Raw genomic sequence first — 24,692 nt, forward strand, 5'->3', positions numbered from 1 at the left:
ACTCAAATCAATGAATAAGGCCGCACAAAAAGATTTCTTACCCAGGGCTGCCCTGATGTCGTCGATAACATTAAGGCATGCCGTTACAGTGCTATGTTTTGCTCGAAAACCTGACTGCATGGGGTTCAAAATAGAGTATGAATCAAGAAAAACCTTTACCTGATTTGATACTTGGCCCTCTAAGATCTTTGCCAAGGTGGAAAGGTTAGAAATGGGCCTGTAATTGTTTACATCACAAGGATCGCCAGCCTTGAGAAGAGGGGAAACATTTGCTTGTTTCCACTCTTCAGGTAGACTTTGAGTGGCTAAGGAGATATTGAACATATCAGTGACAGGTTGAGCAATGATAGCCGATGATAATTTTAGGAAAAAAGGGTCAAGGCCGTCTGGGCCTGCAGATTTTTTAGGGTCTAAGGTAGACAGGGCGTGTAGAACATCCGATACCAGGATGGGAGAAAAGTCAAAAACAGAAACAGAAACAACAGATGAGTCAACGTTATCATCATGGGCGTCTTGATGAGGAGCATTGGCAATTTGCTCATCAAAAATGTGTCCCGCCCTTTTAAAATGCGAATTGAAAGCATTTGACATGATTTTTTTATCAGAAATAAAGGACTCGCCCACCCGAATCTTAGGCGGGGGGCCTGCTGCTCCTTTCTGTTGCAGGGATTTGACTACTCTCCAGAAGGTACAATGATTGCTAGAGGTATCAGTAGTGAGAGATAAATAATGTTCCGATCTTAACTTCCTGGTGAGGACCGTACATTTATTTCTCAAGACACGAAACAGAAGCCAATCATGACTTGAATTAGACTTTCTTGCAAGTGACCATTGTCTATTTCTTTCATGAATCAGATCAGCCAGGTCCCTAGAGAACCAGGGATTTGCACGGTTCTTAATTCTGATTTTTTTGAGAGGTGCATGTTTATTCATCAGGTAGAGAAACTGTTCGTGAAAGAACCGAAAGGCCTCATCCATTGATGGAATTAAGGACATGCGAAACCAATCAACTGCAGCCAAATCATGAAGAAAGGCTTGTTCAGAGAAGTGTTTAAAGCAGCGCCTGATGACAGTCAGGCCGTTGGTTTTGGGCAGCTTAGTGTTTCTGACACATGCAATAGCACAGTGGTCACTCAAGTCATTTGCAAACACACCAATTGAGGCATATTTGTGCGGTGCATTTGTTAGAATAATATCAATCAAAGTGTCACCATCCGGTCTGGCAGGGTTTAATCTAGTGGGGCTATGTATGATCTGTATTAAATTTAGGGAATCACATTGCTGTTTAAAACTGGCAGATTTATCAGTCAACCAATCCCAATTCAAATCAGCAAGAAGGACAATCTCGGAGCTAGCACATTTAGAAATCAAATCTACAATGTTTCCCATAGCTTCACTAGTTGCCGAAGGAGGCCTATAACAACAGATAATGGTCAGAGGGGAATTAGCCACCATTATCTGGACGGCTAAAAATTCAAACTGCCTAGGTATAGTTACAGAATGAAGAACAGACCCTTGAAATCTATCAGAGATGTACAGAGCAACTCCCCCACATCTGCCTTTACGATCGGTTCTATAGATATTATAGCCAGGCACACAAACCACATTATCAGTAGTGCCAGGTTTTAACCAGGTTTCTGAAACCGCGAGCACATCAGGCTTGGCTATTTCAAACCAACAACGAAAAGTGGGCAATTTAGGCACCAGGCTTCTAGCATTAAAATGGAGGAAGCCTAGGCCATGTCTACAGCTAAAGTCATGGGGGGTAGACAACATTGGTAGGGCCTCCAAGACGGGGTCCGGTCCAGGATTAATGTGTACATTACCTGAGATAAACAGCATTAGTAAAATCAACAACCTTGTTGATGTTCTCCTAAACACTGAAACAACACCAGGGGCTCTGGAGGAAGACATGCAAGAGTGAGCAGTACAACAGGGATCGCGCCATAATCCAAGAATCACCATATCCAAAGCAGGCTGAGAAAAGCAATTCAGAGAAACACGTTTACATGGTCTTTGTGGCCAAAGTACATTTTCCAGAAATCCGGATGTAACGCGTGCTTTACCAGCAGTGTTTAGGTTCGAGTGTGGCAAAGAAGTGGTGTTACCCAGATGGAGAGTGTCCAGTGACATGAGACCCATGCCCAACGAGACAATCAACACAGCCAACATATTGCAAGGCAACATGTTAAACATTTCACCACAGGGCATACACAATACAATGAAAACAAAAACAAAAACAGCCACAGAATATTATGCACAACGTTCAATGAAGCATGTAGCATAAACAATGAAATGAAAACAAAACAACCACAGAATGTTTTGAGTTGTGTTTTGTGCGACCAACCATGCGCCGTACTGGAGCAGGAGGAGGAGAACTGTAATCCAACAGCAACAGCCGAGGAGGCGACGAGGGGAAACGGAGAACGGGCCGAATCCGAGGTACAGAAACTGTTCAATCCGTGGAAGAGAAGCAGGGCAGAGGCTGGAGGCCTCGCAATTCGACAGGCTATGTAGCACAGTAGAGCAACGAGATTAGCGTGCCATCTGAACTAGCATGCCAACACGAGGACGCCGGCAACAACAACAGTGCTCGCCGTCGCAGAAGCCAGAGATAGATGAGAGACGAGACCGCCGCACAAGCCAACCTGGAGGCGCGGTTTATATCCACACATCCACCGCAGTCCCTCCTCACAAAGCCCGAGAAGAGGCAGGACGCAGAGCCACGGATCAGCAGGGCAGGCGAGCCCTCCGAGCAGCAGCAGCAGAGCAGACCCGGCGCAGAATCACCGTTGATAGCGAGATCACGGCCGCCGAGTAGCCGCGAGGAGAAACGCTGTAATTGTACTAGCGTTTTTGCCACAGCCAGCGGTGGTATAAACACTATGTCTAGTGAGCAGCACAAGCTACGATGAGCTAGAGTTGCCACCCAGGGTGATCCCAGCACTCAAGGCCAACCAGACAGGAACGGAGCAGACAGTCCAGGGGACACCCTGGCCTCACAGACACAGCCCCTCGATAGAGGTGTAGTAGCGTCGTACACCAGGTCAAAGCCGGCAGACACCAGGCGGATTGTGGAACAGGCTTCTCAGAGGTAGACAATCCACTATTTCCTAAACTTCAGCTAAAATAAATCCCAGGATATCACGATAACACCGAACTATGTTTAAAATGTCACTAAAAAGAAGCAACAATAAAATTCGCGAGGCATAGATGACTTAAAAACATAGAAACATAAAACCTAGCAGAGCATGTAACATTCGTGCCGCCATCTTGGATCCTTGAGTACAAGCTCTTGAACCATGGAGGTTGGTGATGAATAACATGTCTTTGCTATGAGATACTGCTAAATCCCTCTTCAGAGAGAAAGAAGTGAGAGGAAAGTGGAGAGGACCTGAGAAATGGCAGTGGAACTAAAGCTAGCCCCCTGATGTTTTCTCTGGCTTTATCTTGTGTCACGTTGGTCACGTGTGTCGTTATCGGCAAACGCATCGTATCGGTTTCATAAACCATTAACACGGTGTGTAAAGTTATGTTTCAAAATTGTGTCATGTCATCTGAGGACCCCCCCAAAATCACACGGGGACCCCCTGGGGGTCCCGACCCACAAGGTTGAGCACCACTGCCATAGAAGACATACTGACTAAGACTTCCATGGAATGCAAATGACTGAAATCAGTCGTGGTGACTGAGAACTCAATGTACAAATCACATGGTGACTCCTGTATCCTGGATACGTATCGCGAGTTACCTGCCAATACCCAGCCCTAGCGTGTGGTGAAACTCAGGTTACGGTTGAACATCAGTGACTCGGCATCATCACAGTGTTGATTTCGTCGACTAAAACTATGACGAAAAATGTCTGTCGACTACCTTTTTTCACCGACAAAAACTGAAGAAAAATGTAATAAAAACTATAAGCTATGATGACTAAAATTAAGACTAAATATAGTGACAATTTCGTCAACAAATAAAAACTAGACTAAAATGTTAGGGAGGGACTAGCAGAGAAATAGTACAGTAGAACTACAAGACAAGTCATTTTATGTTTGGTTGTGCTCGTTCGTTGCGCTCTGAAAATAGCAGATCTACAAGCTCACAACGCGTCGCGCTGCGACGCGTTGTGAGCTTGTAGATCGGCTATTTTCAGCACGCAACCAAGTGTAAAATCAGCCGTCACGACGCCATCAAGGCACCGCCAAAATACATGTTAGTCGACAATATCAACTGTAGTTTTAGTCGACTATAATCTTACGATATTTAGTCGACTAAAACTAGACTAACAGTAAAACATTTCAGGTGACTAAAATATGACTAAAACTAAATGGAATTTGATTCAAAAGACTACGACTAAAACAGAATCAAAAGTTTGCAGTCAAAATCAACAATACATCATCACAGCTGGTGCTGTGGGGCTCCTTCACCGAGCACAGAACACATACTGTAATGAGCAGGATTTACTTTGAGCAAAACACAACCCTTCAATCATTCTCAAAATGCCCCACAGGACATAGCCCACTCGCGTCTCCACAATTCAATTTCTTCTGGTAAATGAATCCTCTAATTTGTGATACTACAGTCTACAGTGTCACACAAAAGTAGCACAAACATAGCCGATATACAAGCTCACAACGTGTCGCGCCGTAAGCTTGTAGATTTGTCGTTTTTGTTTAACCCATTAAGACCTGGAACGCATCTGTCATTTGTTTTATTTGAGCTAAAAAGCATTATTTTACACTTTGGCTATTCAAAAATAGCAGATCTACAAGCTCATAGCGCGGCACCGAGTGCCACGCTACAAGCTTGTAGATCTGCTATTTTTGAATAATCGCGAAAATGAGTGCAAATATATATTTTTTTAAAGCTTACATTTTTAACTCAAATCTTTGCTTCTGGGACCCCCTGGAACAACATATTTTGAGATGGGGGTCCGCGGCCAAATACATATCATTTTGGGGGTCCTTGACATGAAAAATATTGAGCACCACTGATATAGGGTGCGTTCGGAAATAGCGCACCGGAGCGCACTCGCCTATTAGTTTGCATTGGCCAGTGCGCTCAGTTCTGTATTTCCGAACGCGCCCATAGAAACACACGTTTTTCGGAAAACTGTTAGGATTTAGAAGACATTTTGCAGAATCGGCCTCAGGTCTTAATGGTTTAAAGTGAAAGAAAAAGTGGTTAGGTCTGTCTGTGGGTTTTGTGAACACTGAACCAAGGCAATGTATTATGAAGAGCTTGCGACTAAATAATAACTACATATGGATCCATTTCCTGAAAAGTAAGGTTTTGGACATACAAGGTTTCCTCCTGACAGCGACGATGTCATTACTGCTAGCTCACACGAACAACACAGCTGAACTACATTTCCCAAGATGCCCTTTGCGTGACTATGCGGATCCTACAGAATATCAACCACGTTCAGCTGGGAATTTCACTCAGACACAACACCACTTACTGATAATAATTCCCATAGGTAGTACCCATAAAGGAGTTAATTTTATTTCATTCATATACTGTGTAGGCCTTAACCCATTAACCCATTAACTGCCTGAGGTATTTCTGAATATTTCTAGCCAGTGCCAGAGATTTTTCATTGAAAAAAAAAAAGTACTCAGGAGCCGTGATAAATAATTTTTAAGTTTTAAGTTAACAAGGAAGTGGATAGGAGTCTATATCTTCTATAAATCATATCTCCTTGGTCTTTGGGTCAAATTGAAAAAAAAAAAAAAAACGTAGATCTACGCGATTGGCACGTGGCGGCTATAAATAGGTTCGCGTAGATCTACGTGATTGGCATGCAATGTGTTAAGACCTGAGGCCGATTCTAAAAGAAACAAATCTGAAACACGTATGTTGCTATATCAGTGATGCTCAACTCTTTTCACGTCGAGGACCCCCAAAATGTATGATTTGGCAGCGCCCCCACCCCCCCCCCCCCCATCTCAAAATATTTTGTTCCAGGGACCCCCAGAAGCCAGGCATTAAGTAACGCGCTGTGAACGCCTGTTCACAGCTGGAACGCATCTGTGTCACTTAAGATTTCTTTGGCTATTCAAAAATAGCAGATCTACAAGCTCATGGCGCAGCACTCGGTGCCGCGCCATGAGCTTGTAGATCTGCTATTTTTTTATTTTTGAATATTTTTGAAAAATCTTGAAAACATTTTTTTTTTTTTTCCAAAAAAACTGTTTCTTTTAGAAAACATTTTTAAGAATCGCCTTATGTCTTAAAGGGTTAAAGTGATTAAAAAATGTTTGTGACGCTACACCATAAAATGACACGGACGCTTTCTCGGACTGCATGGGTTTTAAAAAGGTGGAGTAAGTGTACCTGAGGTGCTCCCTGCCTCTTCAAAGTCGATGTTGCCCAGGTTCAGAACCCCGGCCACCACCCTGAACAGGTCCAGCTTCTCCGTGTCGTCCAGGCCGATCTTCTTCATGGCCACGCACATCCTGTTGAAGTCGCCCATGTCGTCCAACAGGGGGTCTTTCAGGGGCCCCGCTTTCAGGTGCTGAGAGACGCAGAAAGGTTGGCTGGGTTTAAGCAGTGCTTGTGACAGTTCACTCGAATGCTATTATTATTCTATATTGAACCCTATCTATTCCTTATTTTAATCGTTGTTTTCCATCCATTTCTGGGTTAACTTGCATACTTATTTACTGTAGGCATTTGTCAACTGATGAGAAACCCAGAACAGTCTGCAGAGGTGATGAATGCTCATACACATTAGCACATAGTTTATATACACAGTATATAAACACTATATACACTTATACATAGCAACAACTAATAGGCTCTATGCACAGCAGCCATATTGGGAATGAATTGGGCCCCTGCCTTACTTCCTTTACAGGTGTTACCAATAATACTAATTAAGGCTCTGTTCCATTTAGTGTGGCATAGTGGTTGTCTTATTTTCAAGGACCCCCATAACTCTGAGAGATGGAACCAAATGAATGGAACCAATGGAACCAAATGGACCCTTACGGGTCCATTTGGTTCCATTTGTACACTCTCAGAGTTACACACCCACCATAAGGGGCCATTTGGGAACCAAAATGGAGTGTTTCTAGTGAGCCAACATGCACGATATCAGCTCCCTGACCAGAATGGAACAGAGCCTTCATTAGTATCATTGGTAACACCTGCGAAGGAAGTAAGAAGAGAGGCCCAATTTCTTTCCAATATGGCTGCTATGCATAGAGCCTATTTGTCCCGGATTGAAAGGTAGAAAAAACATATAGGTTAAAAGTATTTTAATCATAACAAAATCGGTTGACAATTCATCAAGATGGTTCTTAATTGAGGAGAGACATCCTGCTTCCATAGACAGAACATGGGGCATACATACTGTACATTAGGAGGCACCTACAACATATGGTGGCCTCCTTTGCACTGTACATAATGTTTGTATTTGTTGATGAGACGTATTGTGTTAATTGCTTATGCTATGTTGATGAATTGAATACATAGGACCACAATGTAAACAAGTCCACAAGAACTTTTTTTGCGTTATCATTTTAGCCTTAATGTCTTATTGTACCACGTGCTGTTTACATTCCGGGCAATAAAAGTATTAATTTAAAAAAAACTGTATATATCTATGATAAATGCTGCCCACTGACATTTTTCATTGGTTTGATTCCAACACCATCTTGTTTATCTCTTTACGTACAAGCATATTTGCATAATAATTTAACATTCACGGTGTAGAATTATATATTTTGTTTCTCTGTGATTAGTGTCATTTTATGATTAATTATTGACTTCAAGATGATGACATTGCTTAATGTGAACTCAATTATTGAATACATTTAACTCAGTCTGCTGTGGACAGCAGGGCTGATGAGGGACAGCTGTGTTTTAATTTAATATCCAATTAATTCTTGTTTAATGAGCGACTTATATGACATGAGGCAATGAGGAGACAACACACACACACACACACAATTCTGAACAGCAGAGAAAGCACAGCAAATCAAATCTTGAAATTATAAAGAGCAAAATACACGCGCGCGCGCGCACACACACACACACACACACACACACACACACACACACACACACACACAGAGTACAAAGCACGATCAAACCCAACCACAGCAGAGGAATGTCACAGTTTAATGATGTTAAATAAATAAAAGATTAAGGTACCAAACGGGCTTCATAGTCAAACTGGTTGTGTCCTTAAATAATAAATGAACCTGGAAAGTGAGCTAACATCTTCCACAATTAACTATTTTTGTTTTTTTTCAATGACAATTAAAGGGATAATTCACGTTTGGTGTCATTTTAATGTCTAATCGGGCTTTTGTGAGCACCCCAGACAGTGGGTTGCTTGATTCAGTATTTAGATATTTGATATTAATTGTATCTGACAATATCCCTTTAAGATCTTGAATTCTAATAAGCACAATTTATATTATCATATTATATTATATTAAGTGTTAATATATCCATTTGTTACTTCTAGAGTGTACAAATGTAACCAAATGAACCCTTATTGACTCTTACCAGCCAACCCCCAATGCACCTTACACCACCGGTGTCTGGTGGCAGAAATGAACAGTAATCACCTTTTTTCAATGCGGTAGATATTCACCTCATGAATAAACTGCCTCTGAAATCTATATATACCCAATAAAGATGTAATATATGAATGTATATGCAAATGTAAAATGTAAATATGGAACCTTTTCCCAATAGACTATCCCACTATAGACTATTTCTATTTCTTTTTTTTTCTGCAGTACTTTTCGTACAGGGTCGGTCTCTCTTTAGAAGCAGTGGATCTCTCACTGCCAGCCCTGGGGACATAAAACTGTTGCTGGCTTCCCATTCCAGCGGGTAGTTAAGTGGAATTTACGGTACCTTGTGTCCCAGGTCTAAATTAAGTCTCTGCAATTAGACGGCTAGAATGAAAGCCAGCAGCGCTCTCTCTCCTCTTCCCTAAGGACACAGTTAGCCCATTAAAACCGGGAAAGCACCCGTGTCATTTTTTAAACATCTTGAACATTGGCGCAAATCTTTCAATATGATATTATATTTTTTAAGGTATTTTTTACTCATAATCTTTGCTTCTGCGTGTCCCTGGAACAACATATTTTGAGATGTGGGTCGGCGGCCAGATACATATCATTTTGGGGGTCCTTGACATGAAAAAGTTTGAGCACCGCTGATATAGAAACATACGTTTTTTTTCATAAAACCGTTATGATTTAGAAGACATTTTTTTGTAGAATGGGCTTCAGGTCTTAATGGGTTAAGAAACATTGCTTTGGAGCAAGGAGCCCTGATGAGTACAGCGTGTTCTGAGAGCAGAGGACTATGGCTGATGGTTGTCTGCTAACATTCTGCACTGAACGTCTGACATCGTCACGGTCGGGAGGAAACCCTGTACTGTATGTCCAAAGTTACTTTGGAGGAAATGGGGGAGAAACAAATAGTTCCAATAGATCAAATTGTAATTTTCAACCCAGAGGAAACGTTCTCATTGAACGTTTTTCAACGTTTCTCAAAATCCGTGCATAGACTACTGGAAAACCACAAATTCCGTGCATAGCCGCCTCGCATCTCCCCCATTGTGACTAAACCATTTCGGAGGCGCGCAGTCTCAAGGGAATTGTCGCCGTGTGAAGGACCACCGAGCGAGCTAAAGCGAGCGAGTTGCCGTCCTGAACATTGCGACATTCCCTTGAGCCTACTCAGCGCCGTTTGAGTTACGTACCGATAGGCACAGAATCGTAAATTTTGTTGTGGGGACTGCTCTACTTCCTGCTTTTTCCGGGTTGCGACTGGTTACGCCCACCGTGGGACTCCCCGTACATATGCACAGAATTTGGGGGTTTCTAGGCGACTATGCACGGAATGACGTGCAAAAATCCGTGCAATGTATACTAATTCTCTGGCGATCAGGCTGGTAATTTTAGTCACACGCTCGTAATTTTGCATCGGTTAAATATATACAAAACCCGAAAGGCAGAGTGGACCACTTTTACTTTTAACTTTAGAAATATTTCCAAAATAGGGAGAATAGCAGATCTAAAAGCTTACAACGCGTTGCGATGAGCTTGTAGATGTCCTATTTTGGCTACTACCGCGCAACACTTTTCTACAACAAAGTAGTAGGGCATTAATTTCCGAAGAAAAAAAAAACATAATAAGAGTTTAAATATGGAGATACAAGGTTTTTTTCAGCAACATTCGTCTCTCATCCGGTCGCTCCTCAGCCAAAAGTGGGTTCGTTGTGTGGGCTAATTTTTTATTCATTATTTTATTTATTATTCATTTCTCATAAACAGTTTTAACTTGTTGATATTCAGGAGATTAGGAGCTAAACGTGTCTCATGTACAGAGAAAAGCGGTCTGTTGATATACAGCATGAACACAAATTATGAACTTATTGCCTCATAAAGAGAGAAGCTTGCGGTGCGGAAGCTTATTATGTGAAGTATAATCTCTAGAGTATGTGCACAGTAACGTTCAAGAACATTAGCACTAGCCCTTTGATACAGAACTTGGAATAACTCGCAGACGGATCTGAGCTTAACCCATTAAGACCTGGAACTGTGTCATTTTTAGATTTGAGCTAAAAAAGCATTATTTTACACTTTGGCTATTCAAAAATAGCAGATCTACAAGCTCATAGCGCGGCACCGAGTGCCGCACTACGAGCTTGTAGATCTGCTATTTTTGAAAATTCATGAAAATGTGTGCAAATCTTTGAATATATATTGTTTTAAAGCGAACATTTTTAACTCAAATATTTGCGTCTGGGGGGTCCCTGGAACAACATATTTTGATGGGGGTCTGCGGCCAAATACATATCATTTTGGGGGTCCTTGACATGAAAAAGATTGAGCACAACTGATATAGAAACTTAGGTTTTTCAGAATACTGTTGAGATTTAGGAGACATGTAGAATCGGCTTCAGGTCTCAATGGGTTAAAGGGATAGTTCACCCCCAAAATGACTATCGATTAGTCGACAAAATGACTATCGATTAGTCGACAAAATGACTATCGATTAGTCGACAAAATGACTATCGATTAGTCGACAAAATGACTATCGATTAGTCACCCCATGGAGACTTGAATTCACGGATTTATTCATTTTTTAAATTTTTATTCCTAAACCAATAATTTGATGACCGCCGGAGACACAAAGATGTGTAGGAGACCTATGTGTCTCCTACCGGAACCGTCCACTGGTCATAATTTTTTTTTTTTGGGGGGGTGAACTATCCCTTTAATCACTTAACCCATTAAGACCTGAGGCCACATCTAAAAAAAATCAAAATCCTAACAATTTTTCGGAAAAAAATATAAAAAAATATTTTTCACGATTTTTCAAAAATAGCAGATCTACAAGTTCATAGCGCGGCACTCGGTGCCGCGCTATGAACTTGTATATCTGCTATTTTTGAATAGCCAAAGACATCTAAAGTGACACAGATGCGTTCCAGGTATCAATGGGTTAAACCCCTGCATCCGTATTGTGGGGAAAGCTTTCGCAGAAAATAGCAGATCAACAAGCTCACAACGCGTCGCAGCTTGTCGAGCAGCTATTCTCAGCGAAAGCTTTCCCCACAATAACAGAAAACATGAAAATAGACTAGTATTCAACAGTGATGTAAAGTAACTTGTACATTTACTCAAGCACTGTATTTTGAGGTACTTTTTTACTTTACTGGAGTATTTTCCATTTCCAGTATTTTTACTTCTACTCCATTACATCTCAGAGGCAAATGTTGTACTGTTACTCCACTACAATTATTTGAAAACTTGAGCTACTAGTTACTTCGTAGATTTTGATTATTATTACAAAACATACATTAACCACTTCGGCCCTATACATAGGACTTAAGCTATTTGAAAATAGCCGATCTACAAGCTCACAAAGCATCGCGTTGTGAGCTTGTAGATGCTATTTTCAAAAGATTTTAACACATTTGAAAACTTGAAATGGGATATTCTGCATAATGAATACTTTTACTTTTGGTACTTCAAGTACATTTTGATGGCAATACTTCTGTACTTTTACTCAAGTATATTTTGAATTCTAGACTTTTTACTTGTAACAGAGTATTTCTACATTGCAGTATTGATACTTGTACTCAAGTAAATAATTTGAGTACTTTTTCCACCTCTGGTATTCAACCATATAGGGTTTAAGTGGTGGCCCCACCGCACTTTTATTTTACCTCTGGGGCGGAATCTGCCAATACTTTGTCAATGCAAATGCGTGGATTCATGCAGATTTTTCTTGCAGATTTTTTCCAAGAATCCACGCATTTGCATTGACAATGCATTGGCAGATTCCGCCCCCAGAGGTAAAATAAAAGTGCGCTGGGGCCGTGCCCTTAAAGGGACATTTCACCGATTTAGCAACCAGATCTTATTTTAATGACGTTTAGGACTCAAGAAACAAGCTCCTGGTTTTTTTTTTGTGTATAATCTGTGTTTTTAGATATATAGTAATCTTCGAACATCTCGTGACGTTATTTACGTCACGAGATGTTACATCATTCCTTTCCGCACTACATGTTGTCTCGACGCGTCATGCAGCCAGCGGGCAGCCCCCCACCCCCCTCCTGCCAGAGATTTTAGACACAACAGAACACAGAAAACAGCCCAAACTGCGCATTTGTTCGCGGACCTTTTGTTAAATTTGAAGAGTGACGCATTACTTTACCTGAGTTACATCTTCTGATAGTTGTACTTGAATGTTGACATGAAATAATACTCCTGTGTAGTGTTTCATAAGCGCAAGCGTGAAATAATCCAAATACAACGTGGAGACGGTAAACAAACTGACTTCCAGTGTTGCCAGATATTGTGAAAGAAATAAGAAACCAGGTCTATGAAAACAAGCCCAAAAGAAGATAACTAAGCCAAGAGCACTTTAAACCTAGACATGGGATATTATATATTTGAAAAATGCCGATCTACAAGCTCACAACACGTTGCAATGTTACCCATTGTGAGCTTGTAGATCTGCTATTTTCCAAAAAATCTTGAGGGGAAAAAGTGCAAAATGTGGAGTATTTTTTAATCGTTTTAACAACACATATTTGGTTGGGGCTTCCTGGCACAAATTATAATTTCAGATCGGGGTCCGTGGAAAAATACATCATGTAACATGAACATCTTTGAGAACCACTGGTTTAAACAACAATCAAAACATTTGGATACAAGCCCAAATATCAACTACATTTTAGAAAGAAGCCGCTTATAATAAGCAGACATGGCAACACTGAACACCAGCTGACACACATGCTGTGTGTTGCCGTTGAAGATCACACCCACAGGCAGCCTCCACTCCCCCAGAAGGAGGTGCAGTGCACCAAAGCATTATGGTCATTGTAGTATTGCAGTGTTCCAGTCAAATCCTAGTCAAATACACAGATTTCATTATTTTTCTGGCCATAGGGTGCAAATGTTAAATTGTTCTACTGTTATCTACTACAAATACTATTAACATTGAGTGATTGCAGTTTCTTCCAGGGGTGAAATGCTCCTTTAAGCTAAGGTTCTCTCTTGGGTCTTTTAGTGACTGATTTGATGGCAGACTCCATTGGACAGTAGCCTGGTAAACCCTCCCTCCGGAAATCTCATTTCCATTTGATTTCAGGAGAGAGTCTGGGCTGAACCGCCTTTCTGCAATAATCGCTCTGTTCTCCGAACCGACGAGCCTATCAGCGTCGTCGCACATCGTTCTGTGATTGACAGCGACAGTTGGCCAATCAGGTGGCGAGTTCGAGTGAGCCCGAATGAAACCGAGTGCAGCCTGACTGGGGCCGACAAAAGACGAACGGCAGCCATTGTTGTTGTCCGAGTGCCTTCACTGTTTACTTTAGTTTTTAAAACGGTCTCAAACTTCTTTTTTGAGGCACGGAATTTACTATTAAGATATCGTTTGGATAGAATTTAGTTGTTTAACTTCATATATGTGGTCAATTAATCATGACAGAGCCTATTTAAAAATATAAATTTAGAGAACCGGCAGGGGCGGGGAGTGACACGCATGTATCCCAATAAGGCAACCTATTTTGGGCATGGCCGTCCCAAAAGTCCCGTTGCGTCACATAGTCTGGAGCTCGTCAACATGAACTGCTGATTGGCTGAAGGGGAAAAACGATCATTGGTTGAAGGGGTTGTCAGTCAACGGTATTACTCCCGCCCAACTCCAGCCCACAGCGATTATTGCAGAAAGGCGGTTCAGGCCAGACTCTCTCCTGAAATCAAATGGAAATTAGATTTCCGGAGGGAGGGTTTACCAGGCTAATTGGACAGTGCACCTGCTTCCCAAACTAAGGGACGTATTAAATGCTTCTGCTTTGCTTTGTTAATTGTTAACTGTAACTTTTTCTATTGGTACCCTGAACAGGGCTCCCTCATAAAAGAGATCCATGTCTCAATGAGACGTGTATAAACTAAACAAAATAAAGACAAATATACCAGCGGGGTTTATGTCACTCTAGAGGTGGACATACTTTGTTTATTGTGTGAGCTAGGGGAAATTAAAAAGGAATTTGTTTGTTTGATTGTCTACAAGAATGTAAGGGATGTGTTATTTTTTTGGCTTTTTTCCCCAAAATATCCTTAATTTATAGTGATTTATTTTGATTATGGGGGGGAAAAGCTATGCTTTTTGTTTGTATGAAACGTGAGACATGATCACTGCGTCTGCAGACCCAGACCCTCTGTCACTAGTTGACAGTTTTTAGCGCTTTCTTTTAGCTGTTCTGTCATAAAATGTGAAATTAGAAATGTTACACTCTTATATATTTCCCTAAACATGAGTATTCTGAACATTTTGAGGTTTAGAAGATAGTAGCGCACCGGGTATGGTCATTTAAAAAAGGGGCTTGGTCATTTTCGGGCATTTCGTCCCGGATGGAGAATTTCTCGCAGTTCCTATAAGTTGTTCCTTGGGGTCATATTAGCCAAGAACAGTTGAGATATTCTCTCCTAAATTAAGTGCATATATATCTTAGCCAAGTCCTCTACTCTTTCTCTTTCTGCAGTATGGGTCATTATTTTGTGGGAAAGGGTGAATGGTTCCAAAGCAAAAACTCTCTAAAACCACCTGTTTTTTAAAAACAGACTAAAAACGCACCTGTTCTCCCAGGCCTTTTAAATTGTAAACTAGTAAATAGTAGAAATTGTTGGACACCTGTCCACGTGCTCCCACTTTTTCTCTTTTATGCTACTTGCCTTTTTGCTATGATTTTTGTATTATTGCTTTTTTGTATATATTGTTGTTCTTCCTGTTTTGATTGTGTCCTGTGTATTTTTTGCTTGTGTATGTATTTGATGCTTTTTTGTGTGTATTTTAACCCTGTTGTACAGCACTTTGGTCAGCCTTTGGTTGTTTTTAAATGTGCTCTATAAATAAAATTGACTTGACTTGACTTGACTTTGTTATCCAATTAATTTGTCTAAATTGCTTGGCAGCTACTTGCTACTGTATAAGTCACTTGAAGATTTGTATGGTTTTTGATGAATTAGTCTTTTCATTCATTAGTTTTAATCACTTTGATTTGGTGCTTTTAAACATTTTGCAAATACACTAATATAAGACATACAGTACCATGGGACCTGTGACATTCAGAGCTCCAGTAAAGAACTGCATTTTATTTTATTATTAAAGAGCAAGGGAACTGTAGAACAAGAGACGATAGAGAAAGAGGCAAATGAAGAAACACCGCACACCATGCACTAGGGTCTATCTGCACTCACAAACCAAGTGATCAAACATCTCAAAGTTCACATCTATTTCAAAATCAACGGGGGCGTCCTTTATTAAAACAAGCAAGTCACCTTATTGTCCTGTGTGATACAAGATGAGGCAATGTGAAGAGACATAATATGTTATACCTTTGGTCATTAATATGAGGCAATGTGAAGAGACATGCGTTATACCTTTGGTCATTACATCAATCACTACTCCTAAACACTATACGTATAGGAGTATAGGAGATCTATAATTCAGAAATAATGTTTTCTTCTGATTGTACCAGACGAGGGGAGTCTTCCTAGATTTGAGCTAAAAAGCATTATTTTACACTTTGGCTATTCAAAAATAGCAGATCTACAAGCTCATAGCGCGGCACCAAGTGCCGCGCAACGACCTTGTAGATCTGCTATTTTTTTTTATCTTGAAAATGTGTGCAAATCTTTGAATATATATATTTTTAAAGCGAACATTTTTAACTCAAATCTTTGCTTCTGGGGGTCCCTGGAACAAAATATTTTGATGGGGGTCAGCGCCTCCGCGGCCAAATATATATAATTTTGGGGGTCCTTGACATGAAAAAGATTGAGCACCACTGATGTAGAAACATACGTTTTTCCGAAAAGTTGAGATTTAGGAGACATGTAGAATCGGCTTCAGGTCTCAATGGGTTAATATTGATCATTTAGGGCTGCAACTCTCAATTATTTTCTTAGCCATTATTCTATCTATTACTTTTGATAAAAGCATTTTTTTTTTAAATATATCAACGATTCGATTAACCACTTGGGCATTATTTTATATTTAATCGCACAGTGGTGCCATGCAAAAATAATGAAAATATCAGATCTACAAGCTTAAATATATGGTCTGGATGGGGTAAACCCCACCCTTCTGGTGCTCCAACTAGGTCAAAACTAATGATCCCTTTGTCCCATAGACAAATCCTCTACTGGTACTCCCTGGTTCCTCCCCCAGGAGGACCCATGTAAATAATGTCTCCATGTAGCACTACTCTGCACTGCTGTTTGGATGTCTGGCCTATTTGGAACAGGGACTTTATTCTGGGAATAAGCACATTTTGAACCACTTTCAACCAAATGCTGTAAAAAAATTTCAAAATGTAAAAAAAAATCACACCCTGTGTGAAGGAAGCGGTGCCTTTGGGGCGGGCCTTAACTCATTTCAATGCGTCCCTATTGGTGGTCTGAGTCCACTTACCAAATTTGTACTTGGGAGCATGCTGCAAACTGGAATGATGGCTGTTTAAAGCCCAGCCAATGGGCAGACAGAGGGGGCGGGGCTTAAGTAATGACAGTTAGTCCCTATTGCTGGCTTTAGTCCATGTACAAAATTTGTACTCCATAGCATGCTGCGAACTTGAGTTATGGCTGTTTGAAGGCCAGCCAATGGGAAGACAGAGGGGGCGGGGCTTCAGCAAATCATGCTGGGCCCTATTGGTGGTCTAAGTCCACATACCAAATGTGGACTTGGTGGCATGCTGCAAACTGGAGTTATAGCTGTTTAAAATCCCGTGCTCATCCCGTGCTCATACGGGCGCGGGGGGTCCCTGGACCCCTCTTTGATAACTTCATCAATTCATGCTCGTGCCTATTGGTGGTCTAAGTCCACATACCAAATGTGGACTTGGTGGCATGCTGCAAACTGGAGTTATAGCTGTTTAAAATCCCGTGCTCATCCCGTGCTCATACGGGCGCGGGGGGTCCCTGGACCCCTCTTTGATAACTTCATCAATTCATGCTCGTGCCTATTGGTGGTCTAAGTCCACATACTAAATGTGGATTTGGTGGCATGCTGCAAACTGGAGTTATAGCTGTTTAAAATCCCGTGCTCATCCCGTGCTCATACGGGCGCTGGGGGTCCCTGGACCCCTTTTTGATAACGTCATCAATTCATGCTCGTCCCTATTGGTGGTCTAAGTCCACATACCAAATTTGGACTTGGTGGCATGCTGCAAACTGAAGTTATAGCTGTTTGCTTCTTTGCCGTGCTCATCCCGTGCTGAAACCGCCGGCCGGACGGACGGACATACAAAAGTCAAAAGCCACGTATAGAGCGGTTGGCACCGCTAAAAATATATAATATATGAATAAATTGCTGATCTACAAGCTCACAACATATCTAGCATATAATAGCAGCGAATTTCAGTTCGTCCCTATTGGTGGTCTGAGTCCACTTACCAAATTTGTACTTGGTAGCATGCTGCAAACTGGACTTACGGCTGTTTAAAGCCCAGCCAATGGGCAGACAGAGGGGGCGGGGCTTAAGTAATTACAGTTCGTCCCTATTGGTGGTCTAAGTCCACATACCAAATTTGGACTTGGTGGCATGCTGCAAACTGGACTTACGGCTGTTTAAAGCCCAGCCAATAGGAAGACAGAGGGGGCGGGGCTTAATTAATTTCAGTTCGTCCCTATTGGTGGTTTTAGTCCATGTACAAAATTTGTACTCCGTAGCATGCTGCGAACTGGAGTTATAGCTGGTTAAATGTCGTGCTCAAACGGACATAACATACGGACGGACATACGGACGTCAAGTGTGTGTGTGTGTGTGTGCGTGTGTTTGTGTGTGCGCATGTGTGCAGTATTGGCTTGTGTGTGTGTGTGTGTGTGTGTGTGTGTGTGTGTGTGTGTGCGCGTGTGTGTGGGGGTTGAAGTGGCGCATGTGTTTTGCCGTGTTCAAGCATACGGACGGACATAACATACGGACGGACGGACGGACGGACAGACAGAGTCAAATGTAGAGCGGTTGGCACCGCTAAAAATAAGCTGGCTTCATCTCCAACTCCTGTTTGTAATGGGGGGGGGAAACAAATTCTTCAAAGACATAGAAGTAGAGCTATAGCTCCCTTTTGCAAAACTTTATTAAACACAGAGTGACGTTTCGGGCCCATGCTCTTCTTCAGACTCTACAAATAAAAGTTTTGCAATGGGAGCTACAGCATAGGGCTCTGTTTCTATATCGCTTTGATCTCAGTTCACTTTGGGGCCAGCACCGGCCTTCAAGAGGTTTTTTGGACGTGCACAACTTATGTTCGATTCTGGAAAAACAAAGTCTTGCCGAATCGGCCAAGTAACCTTTTCTTTTTAACCCATTAAGACCTGAGGCCGCGTCTAAAAACAATCTAAATCCTCAAAAGAAAAAATCTGGAAAAAATATTAAAAAATAATTTTCACGATTTTTCAAAAATAGCAGATCTACAAGCTCATAGCGCGGCACTCGGTGCCGCGCTATGAGCTTGTATATCTGCTATTTTTGAATAGCCAAAGAAATCTAAAGTGACACAGATGCGTTCCAGGTATTAATGGGTTAATCCAAGCCTTTATATTTTCCTATGTTTTTTTTTTCTCTCTCGCTGCTCCCATAAACGTATGCACACGTGATGACGTCAACAAGCGTGTTGAGCACCACTTCAGCGTCAACTCTGCAACAGTGTAGCTACTGTGAACCAGGGCTGCGACTAAACTGCTCAAAAAAATAAAGGGAACACTTTGATCCCTTAATTCTTTTGAGTTTTTTCATGAACTGTGTACATAATGCTAACGAAAAACTGCTCAAAAGAATTAAGGGATCAAAGTGTTCCCTTTATTTTTTTGAGCAGTGTACATGCATTATTTTCTTTGCGATTATTCTATCGATTACTTTTTCCAATCAATAAAGTAAATGAGAAACGTAGGTGTATGTATTTCAGATGACCCTGGAGCTTGTAGATTGGCTATTTTCACCATTAAAAATATATATAAAAAAATAAACTAGGCAAACGTTGGAAAGAATCGTGACATTGATTTGAATTAATATAGCCCAGCCCTATTAAAGATGCAGGCGCACATTCAGAGTAAATGACCAACAACGAATTTAATTTACTATCTAAGAGGGGAAACAGATGCCCTGCCCCTTACTTTAAATATGAATTAATTAGCTGGACACAGAGGGGGGAATTCTGTGCACAGCCACTATAATGGAAGGCTCCTGCATAATTAATCAAAGACGCGATGGAGGCACGAAAAGAGCTCATTTCAGGAGGCCAAATAAGTATTCTCATTGATGTGGTGCGGAGCATCACATCTCCCGTGCACTGCCTAATTAAAATACTCCCTGCGTTCCTAGAGGGTGTGTGTGTGTGTGTGTGTGTGTGTGTGTGTGTGTGTGTGTGTGTGTGTGTCTGTCTGTGGTGGTGTTAGTGGATGCCTGGACATGAATAGGTTCGTCTTTGACAGACCTTTAATAACACTCATGATATATGTGAGATTATCTTGCTAATAGTGTTTCACTATATTCCATAACTTCATCATGGTGGTGTTAACGGCATTCAATCACATGTTTGATTGAAAAATGTAATGGATTTGGAAGAGAATTGCAGGGAGGCTTATCTACACACACACGCAGGCATTTGTCATTTGACAAACACACACACACACACACAAATCAAATCAGTACTCTAAATAAAAAAACGTAACAAGATTATTTTTGAGGTGGAACTAAGTTCCCTTGTAGAATTTTAATCCTGGAATCCTGGAATTCAGACTATATTATAATATACCATGCTACAATATACGCTATGCTAATACTACTAGAGCCCTGCATCAGGATTTGGATCCTAAATGGGGCCCAGCACAAATATTGCGGGAGCAGGCAGTTTTTAAAGGCTTGCGGGCTGGAAAATGGCCCGCGGGTCCCACAAAATCCCATTACAACTGTTCCCAACAGTTTATGTGCATAATGCATTCTCTCTCTCTCTCTCTCTCTCTCTCTCTCTCTCTCTCTCTCTCTCTCTCTCTCTCTCTCTCTCTCTCTCTCTCTCTCTCTCTCTCTCTCTCTCTCTCTCTCTCTCTCTCTCTCTCTCTCTCTCTCTCTCTCTCTCTCTCTCTCTCTCTCTCTCTCTCTCTCTCTCTCTCTCTCTCTCTCTCTCTCTCTCTCTCTCTCTCTCTCTCTCTCTCTCTCGTCACTAACATGACTCAGCCATAACCATATAAGGAGTGTCCAGTGTGTGTTGTCTAACCTCAATTTGTCGTCATGGCATCAGGCACAAACAAATCAGTCACTCCATATATTGTACAAAAAAAGATGCATGCCCATATATGGGCATATACTGTACTGATTACATGAGGCATCTCCATATACGGGCATGAAAGGGGACAAGGACAGACCGATACAGAGATCTCCATATATGGGCATATCGGTTTCGGATAAGGAAAAGAAAAGTGTATGGAGATGCTATAGAGTAGGACAGAGTGAATGAGACGGTGTACCGTACCTCGGAACTCTTGCGATTCTGCAGGATCTGTTTGTCTGTGTCTTTGTTGGAGAAGAACCTTGTGCATCCTCTGTTCAGGTACTGCAGGGGAGAGAGAAGGAACACGACGACAGCAACATCAGTGAATGCAATACACTTACCAGAGAAATTCCATTGTGTGAACCTCTGCGCGCGCGTGTGTGCGTGTGCGTGTGAGTGTGTGTGTGTGTGTGTGTGTGTGTGTGTGTACAACATATCACTCCTCCGCCACATTCTTCCCTTCGCCCCTTGATCATTCACAATTCACCACAACAATTAACTTCACATTTACATAAAAGCCTGACTCGTGAGACCTGAAGCCGATTCTACATGTCTCCTAAATCTCAACAGTTTTCTGAAAAACGTATGTTTCTATATCAGCGGTGCTCAATCTTGTTCATGTCAAGGACCCCCAAAATGATATGTATTTGGCCGCGGACCCCCATCAAAATATTTTGTTCCAGGGACCCCCCAGAAGCAAAGATTTGAGTTAAAAATGTTTGCATTAAAAGTATTTATTTTAAAAGATTTGCACACATTTTCACGATTTTTCAAAAATAGCAGATCTACAAGCTCACAGCAACATTGTGTCTGTAAGCTGGAGATTATCCTGGTTAGAGAAAAGTAAGGTTAACCGTTTAAGACCGGGAACGCATCTGTGTAACCGCTTAAAATCATTATTTTATACTTTGGCTATTCAAAAAATAGCAGATCTACAAGCTCATATAGCAGATCTATGAGCTTTAGATCTGCTATTTTTGAAAAAGCGTGAAAATTTGTGCAAATCTTTGAATATATATATTTTTTATGCAAATATTTTTAACTGAAATCTTTGCTTCTGGGGGGGGGGGGGGGGGGGTCCCTGGAACAAAACATTTTGAGATGGGGGGGTCGACGGCCAAATACATATCATTTTGGGGGTCCTTGACATGAAAAAGTTTGAGAACTGTATCAGTGGTTTTCAGAAAACCACTGATACAGTTTCAGAAAACCGTCGGAGCCTCGGGCCTTAATGGGTTAAGCTCGACAGACGGACGCGAACAAACACTTTCATTAAGATGAAACCTCCAGGGGATCTATAAGGGTAATTCACACACCAAGTTAGGGCCGACACAATCCAACGAAATCATACTTGACGGTTAAATTGTCCCACAGAGGATTGTACTGTGCATTGTACACGTTTAGCTGGTGCACAAGCTAAATGTGTATTTATGAGCGTGGGGCTGCAGGGCTTGCATCATGTCAGCTGACCCTCGATAGATACACTTTCATCACATCACTCGAGGCCAGACACGTCTTGCTGCCGCCTTTTTTCAAACGTTTTCCAAGCGTTTTCCGCCTCGAGGCTGATTCAGATCAAACGCTTCACGACGAGACGCCAAGCCGCTGCTAAGTCACGACGATGCTATTGCAACCACTTGCAACAGAATCCCTGCCCGTCACCGCGAGACGTCAACATTCAGAGAAAAGAAAGTGTCACATCCTCTTAACCCATTAAAGGCCTGAGGTTCTAAATCCTAACGGTAAAAAAAAAAAAAAACATGTTTCTATGTCAGTGGTTCTCAAACGTTTTCATGTCAAAGACCCCCAAAATGATATGAATTTGGCCGCGGACCTGCATCTCAAAATGTTTTGTTCCAGGGACCACCAGAAGCAAAGATTTGAGTTAGAAATGTTTGCTTAAAAATATATATATATATTCAAAGATTTGCACACATTTTCTTGATTTTTCTAAAATAGCAGATCTTCAAGCTCGTAGCGCGGCACTCGGTGCCGCGCTATGAGCTTGTATATCTGCTATGTTTAGCCAAAGTGTAAAATAAGGCATTTTAGCTCAAATCAAAAAATGAAACAGTTGCATCCCAGGTCTTAATGGGTTAACTTATTTAGATTGTTTTGGGGGCTTTTTTTATGCCTTTATTGATAGGATAGTAGTTTGACAGGAAATGGGGAGAGAGATATGGGGAGTGACATGCAGCAAAGGCCGTCGGGATCGGGACTCGAACCCGCGACGCACTGTCAGGCTACCGTACTTTGGAGCCTAGGTGCCCGGACTGCTACGCCAGCGATCCGGGCCACGTCCTCTTAATTTTGACAGAAGGTTTTGATTTAGTTTTAGTCATAGTTTTGTGACTGAAATTCCATTTAGCTTTTGTCATATTTTAGTCCACTGAAATGATTTTAGTCAACAAAAAAACAGTTTTCGCGGGCCGTGATGGCGTCGAAATGCCTGATTTAAAGCGGAAATTTTGAGCAGATTTTTCTTTTTTTTTTGGAGCACGACAAAGCAAGCATAAAGTGACTTGTCTTAGTTCTGCTGGATCTCTTCTCCACAAGTCCCTCCCTAACATTTTAGTCTCGAGGTAATTAACCCATTAAGACCTGAGGCAATTCTTTAAAGAAAAATCTAAATCCTAACAGTTTTTTGAAAAAAAATCTACAACATTTATTTTCAAGATTTTTTTTCAAAAATAGCAGATCTACAAGCTCATAGCGCGGCACTCGGTGCCGCGCTATGAGCTTGTATATCTGCTATTTTTGAATAGCCAAAGAAATCTAAAGTGACACAGATGCGTTCCAGGTCTCAATGGGTTAAAACGATAAAAAATGCCCAATACGCCATGAAGTAATTATGTCGTTAAGACGGGACCTGACCCGATTCTGGATTCATTATGGCAATAAAGAAAATAATCGCGCAATTCATAACTGAATCGATGTGTTTATCCCGTCCCGGGGAGATGTCGTCTGACACCGACTTTAATTGTTTTCTCACATCTCAGAGCTGCAGGATAAAAGCAGATGTATGAGCCTATTGGAGGCAGAAAGCAACGCTGTGGGCACAAACTCCTCAGTGCGAGAATACTTCATTAGGAGCCCCAAAAGAGAGAAAAGACAAGACAGACAGACAGACTAACATCTACACTTCATGCACTCATCCCTCACCACATCATTTCTTACACATCTCATTTTAAAATGATCACAGTGGAAACAAGCCGTCAGCTTTCTCGTGTTTTTGTCCTTTTGATTATGGTGGGCCATGTATCTGAATCAACAGAACCTGTGCTCCACTAAATCCACTGTGCGGTAGTTATTATTTAGTCAGAAGCTCTTGTAAATAATTTGAATTGGTTCAATCCTCCTATAATTCCACAAACCTCTGAGCCCAAAAATTGTTCTGCCCGGTTCTCCTCGGTGCCTGGAGCTATTGATCGCAAATTGCGCACAGCCATTGACCATTACCATGTGCATGGGACTGCGAAGCCCCCTTTTTCGATTTCACTAAATCTCAGCTGTTTATTCGCATTTTTATGTCAAAGAATGTCGCCATGCTTACACTGGCTGCCCCACTGCGTTACACTGTTGCACACACAGAACAGTCGCATCCGCGGCCGTGTATGCGTGGACACGCAACGTGCGCATGCACGTTCGGGAGGCACGTGTCAGAATGCACATTATTTGCGTTCGCGCGACGGCCGCGTGTGTGTGTTCGCGACGGGGGACAGTTCTGGCCGCATGAGGATGTACCGTTGTGTGTGTGCGTGTGTGTGTGTGTGTGTGTGTGTGTGTGTGTGTGTGTGTGTGTGTGTGTGTGTGTGTGTGTGTGTGTGTCTGACAGGACGTGCAATAACCCCACGTTTGCAACTACTTTCGCCTGCGC

The 24,692-nt window shown here is 41.7% G+C and overlaps 1 protein-coding gene across 6 annotated transcripts in view; it reads right to left on the reverse strand.

The window, feature by feature from the left end:
• The window catches only part of LOC311063757 (unconventional myosin-VI-like), a 182,647-nt gene that overhangs the window by 102,722 nt on the left and 55,233 nt on the right, over positions 1–24,692 (reverse strand). For all 6 annotated transcript variants that reach the window (XM_084083349.1, XM_084083348.1, XM_084083347.1 and 3 more), the window contains exons 10-11: positions 21,017–21,097; positions 6,334–6,514 (exon numbers count right to left, since the gene is read on the reverse strand). In XM_084083349.1, coding sequence (XP_083939475.1) covers positions 6,334–6,514; positions 21,017–21,097 — 262 coding nt within the window. The remainder of the gene's footprint in view (positions 1–6,333; positions 6,515–21,016; positions 21,098–24,692) is intronic.

The sequence above is a fragment of the Gymnoscopelus microlampas genome, assembly GCF_963454915.1.
Source record: "Gymnoscopelus microlampas genome assembly, chromosome: 16".
Lineage (NCBI taxonomy): Eukaryota > Metazoa > Chordata > Actinopteri > Myctophiformes > Myctophidae > Gymnoscopelus > Gymnoscopelus microlampas.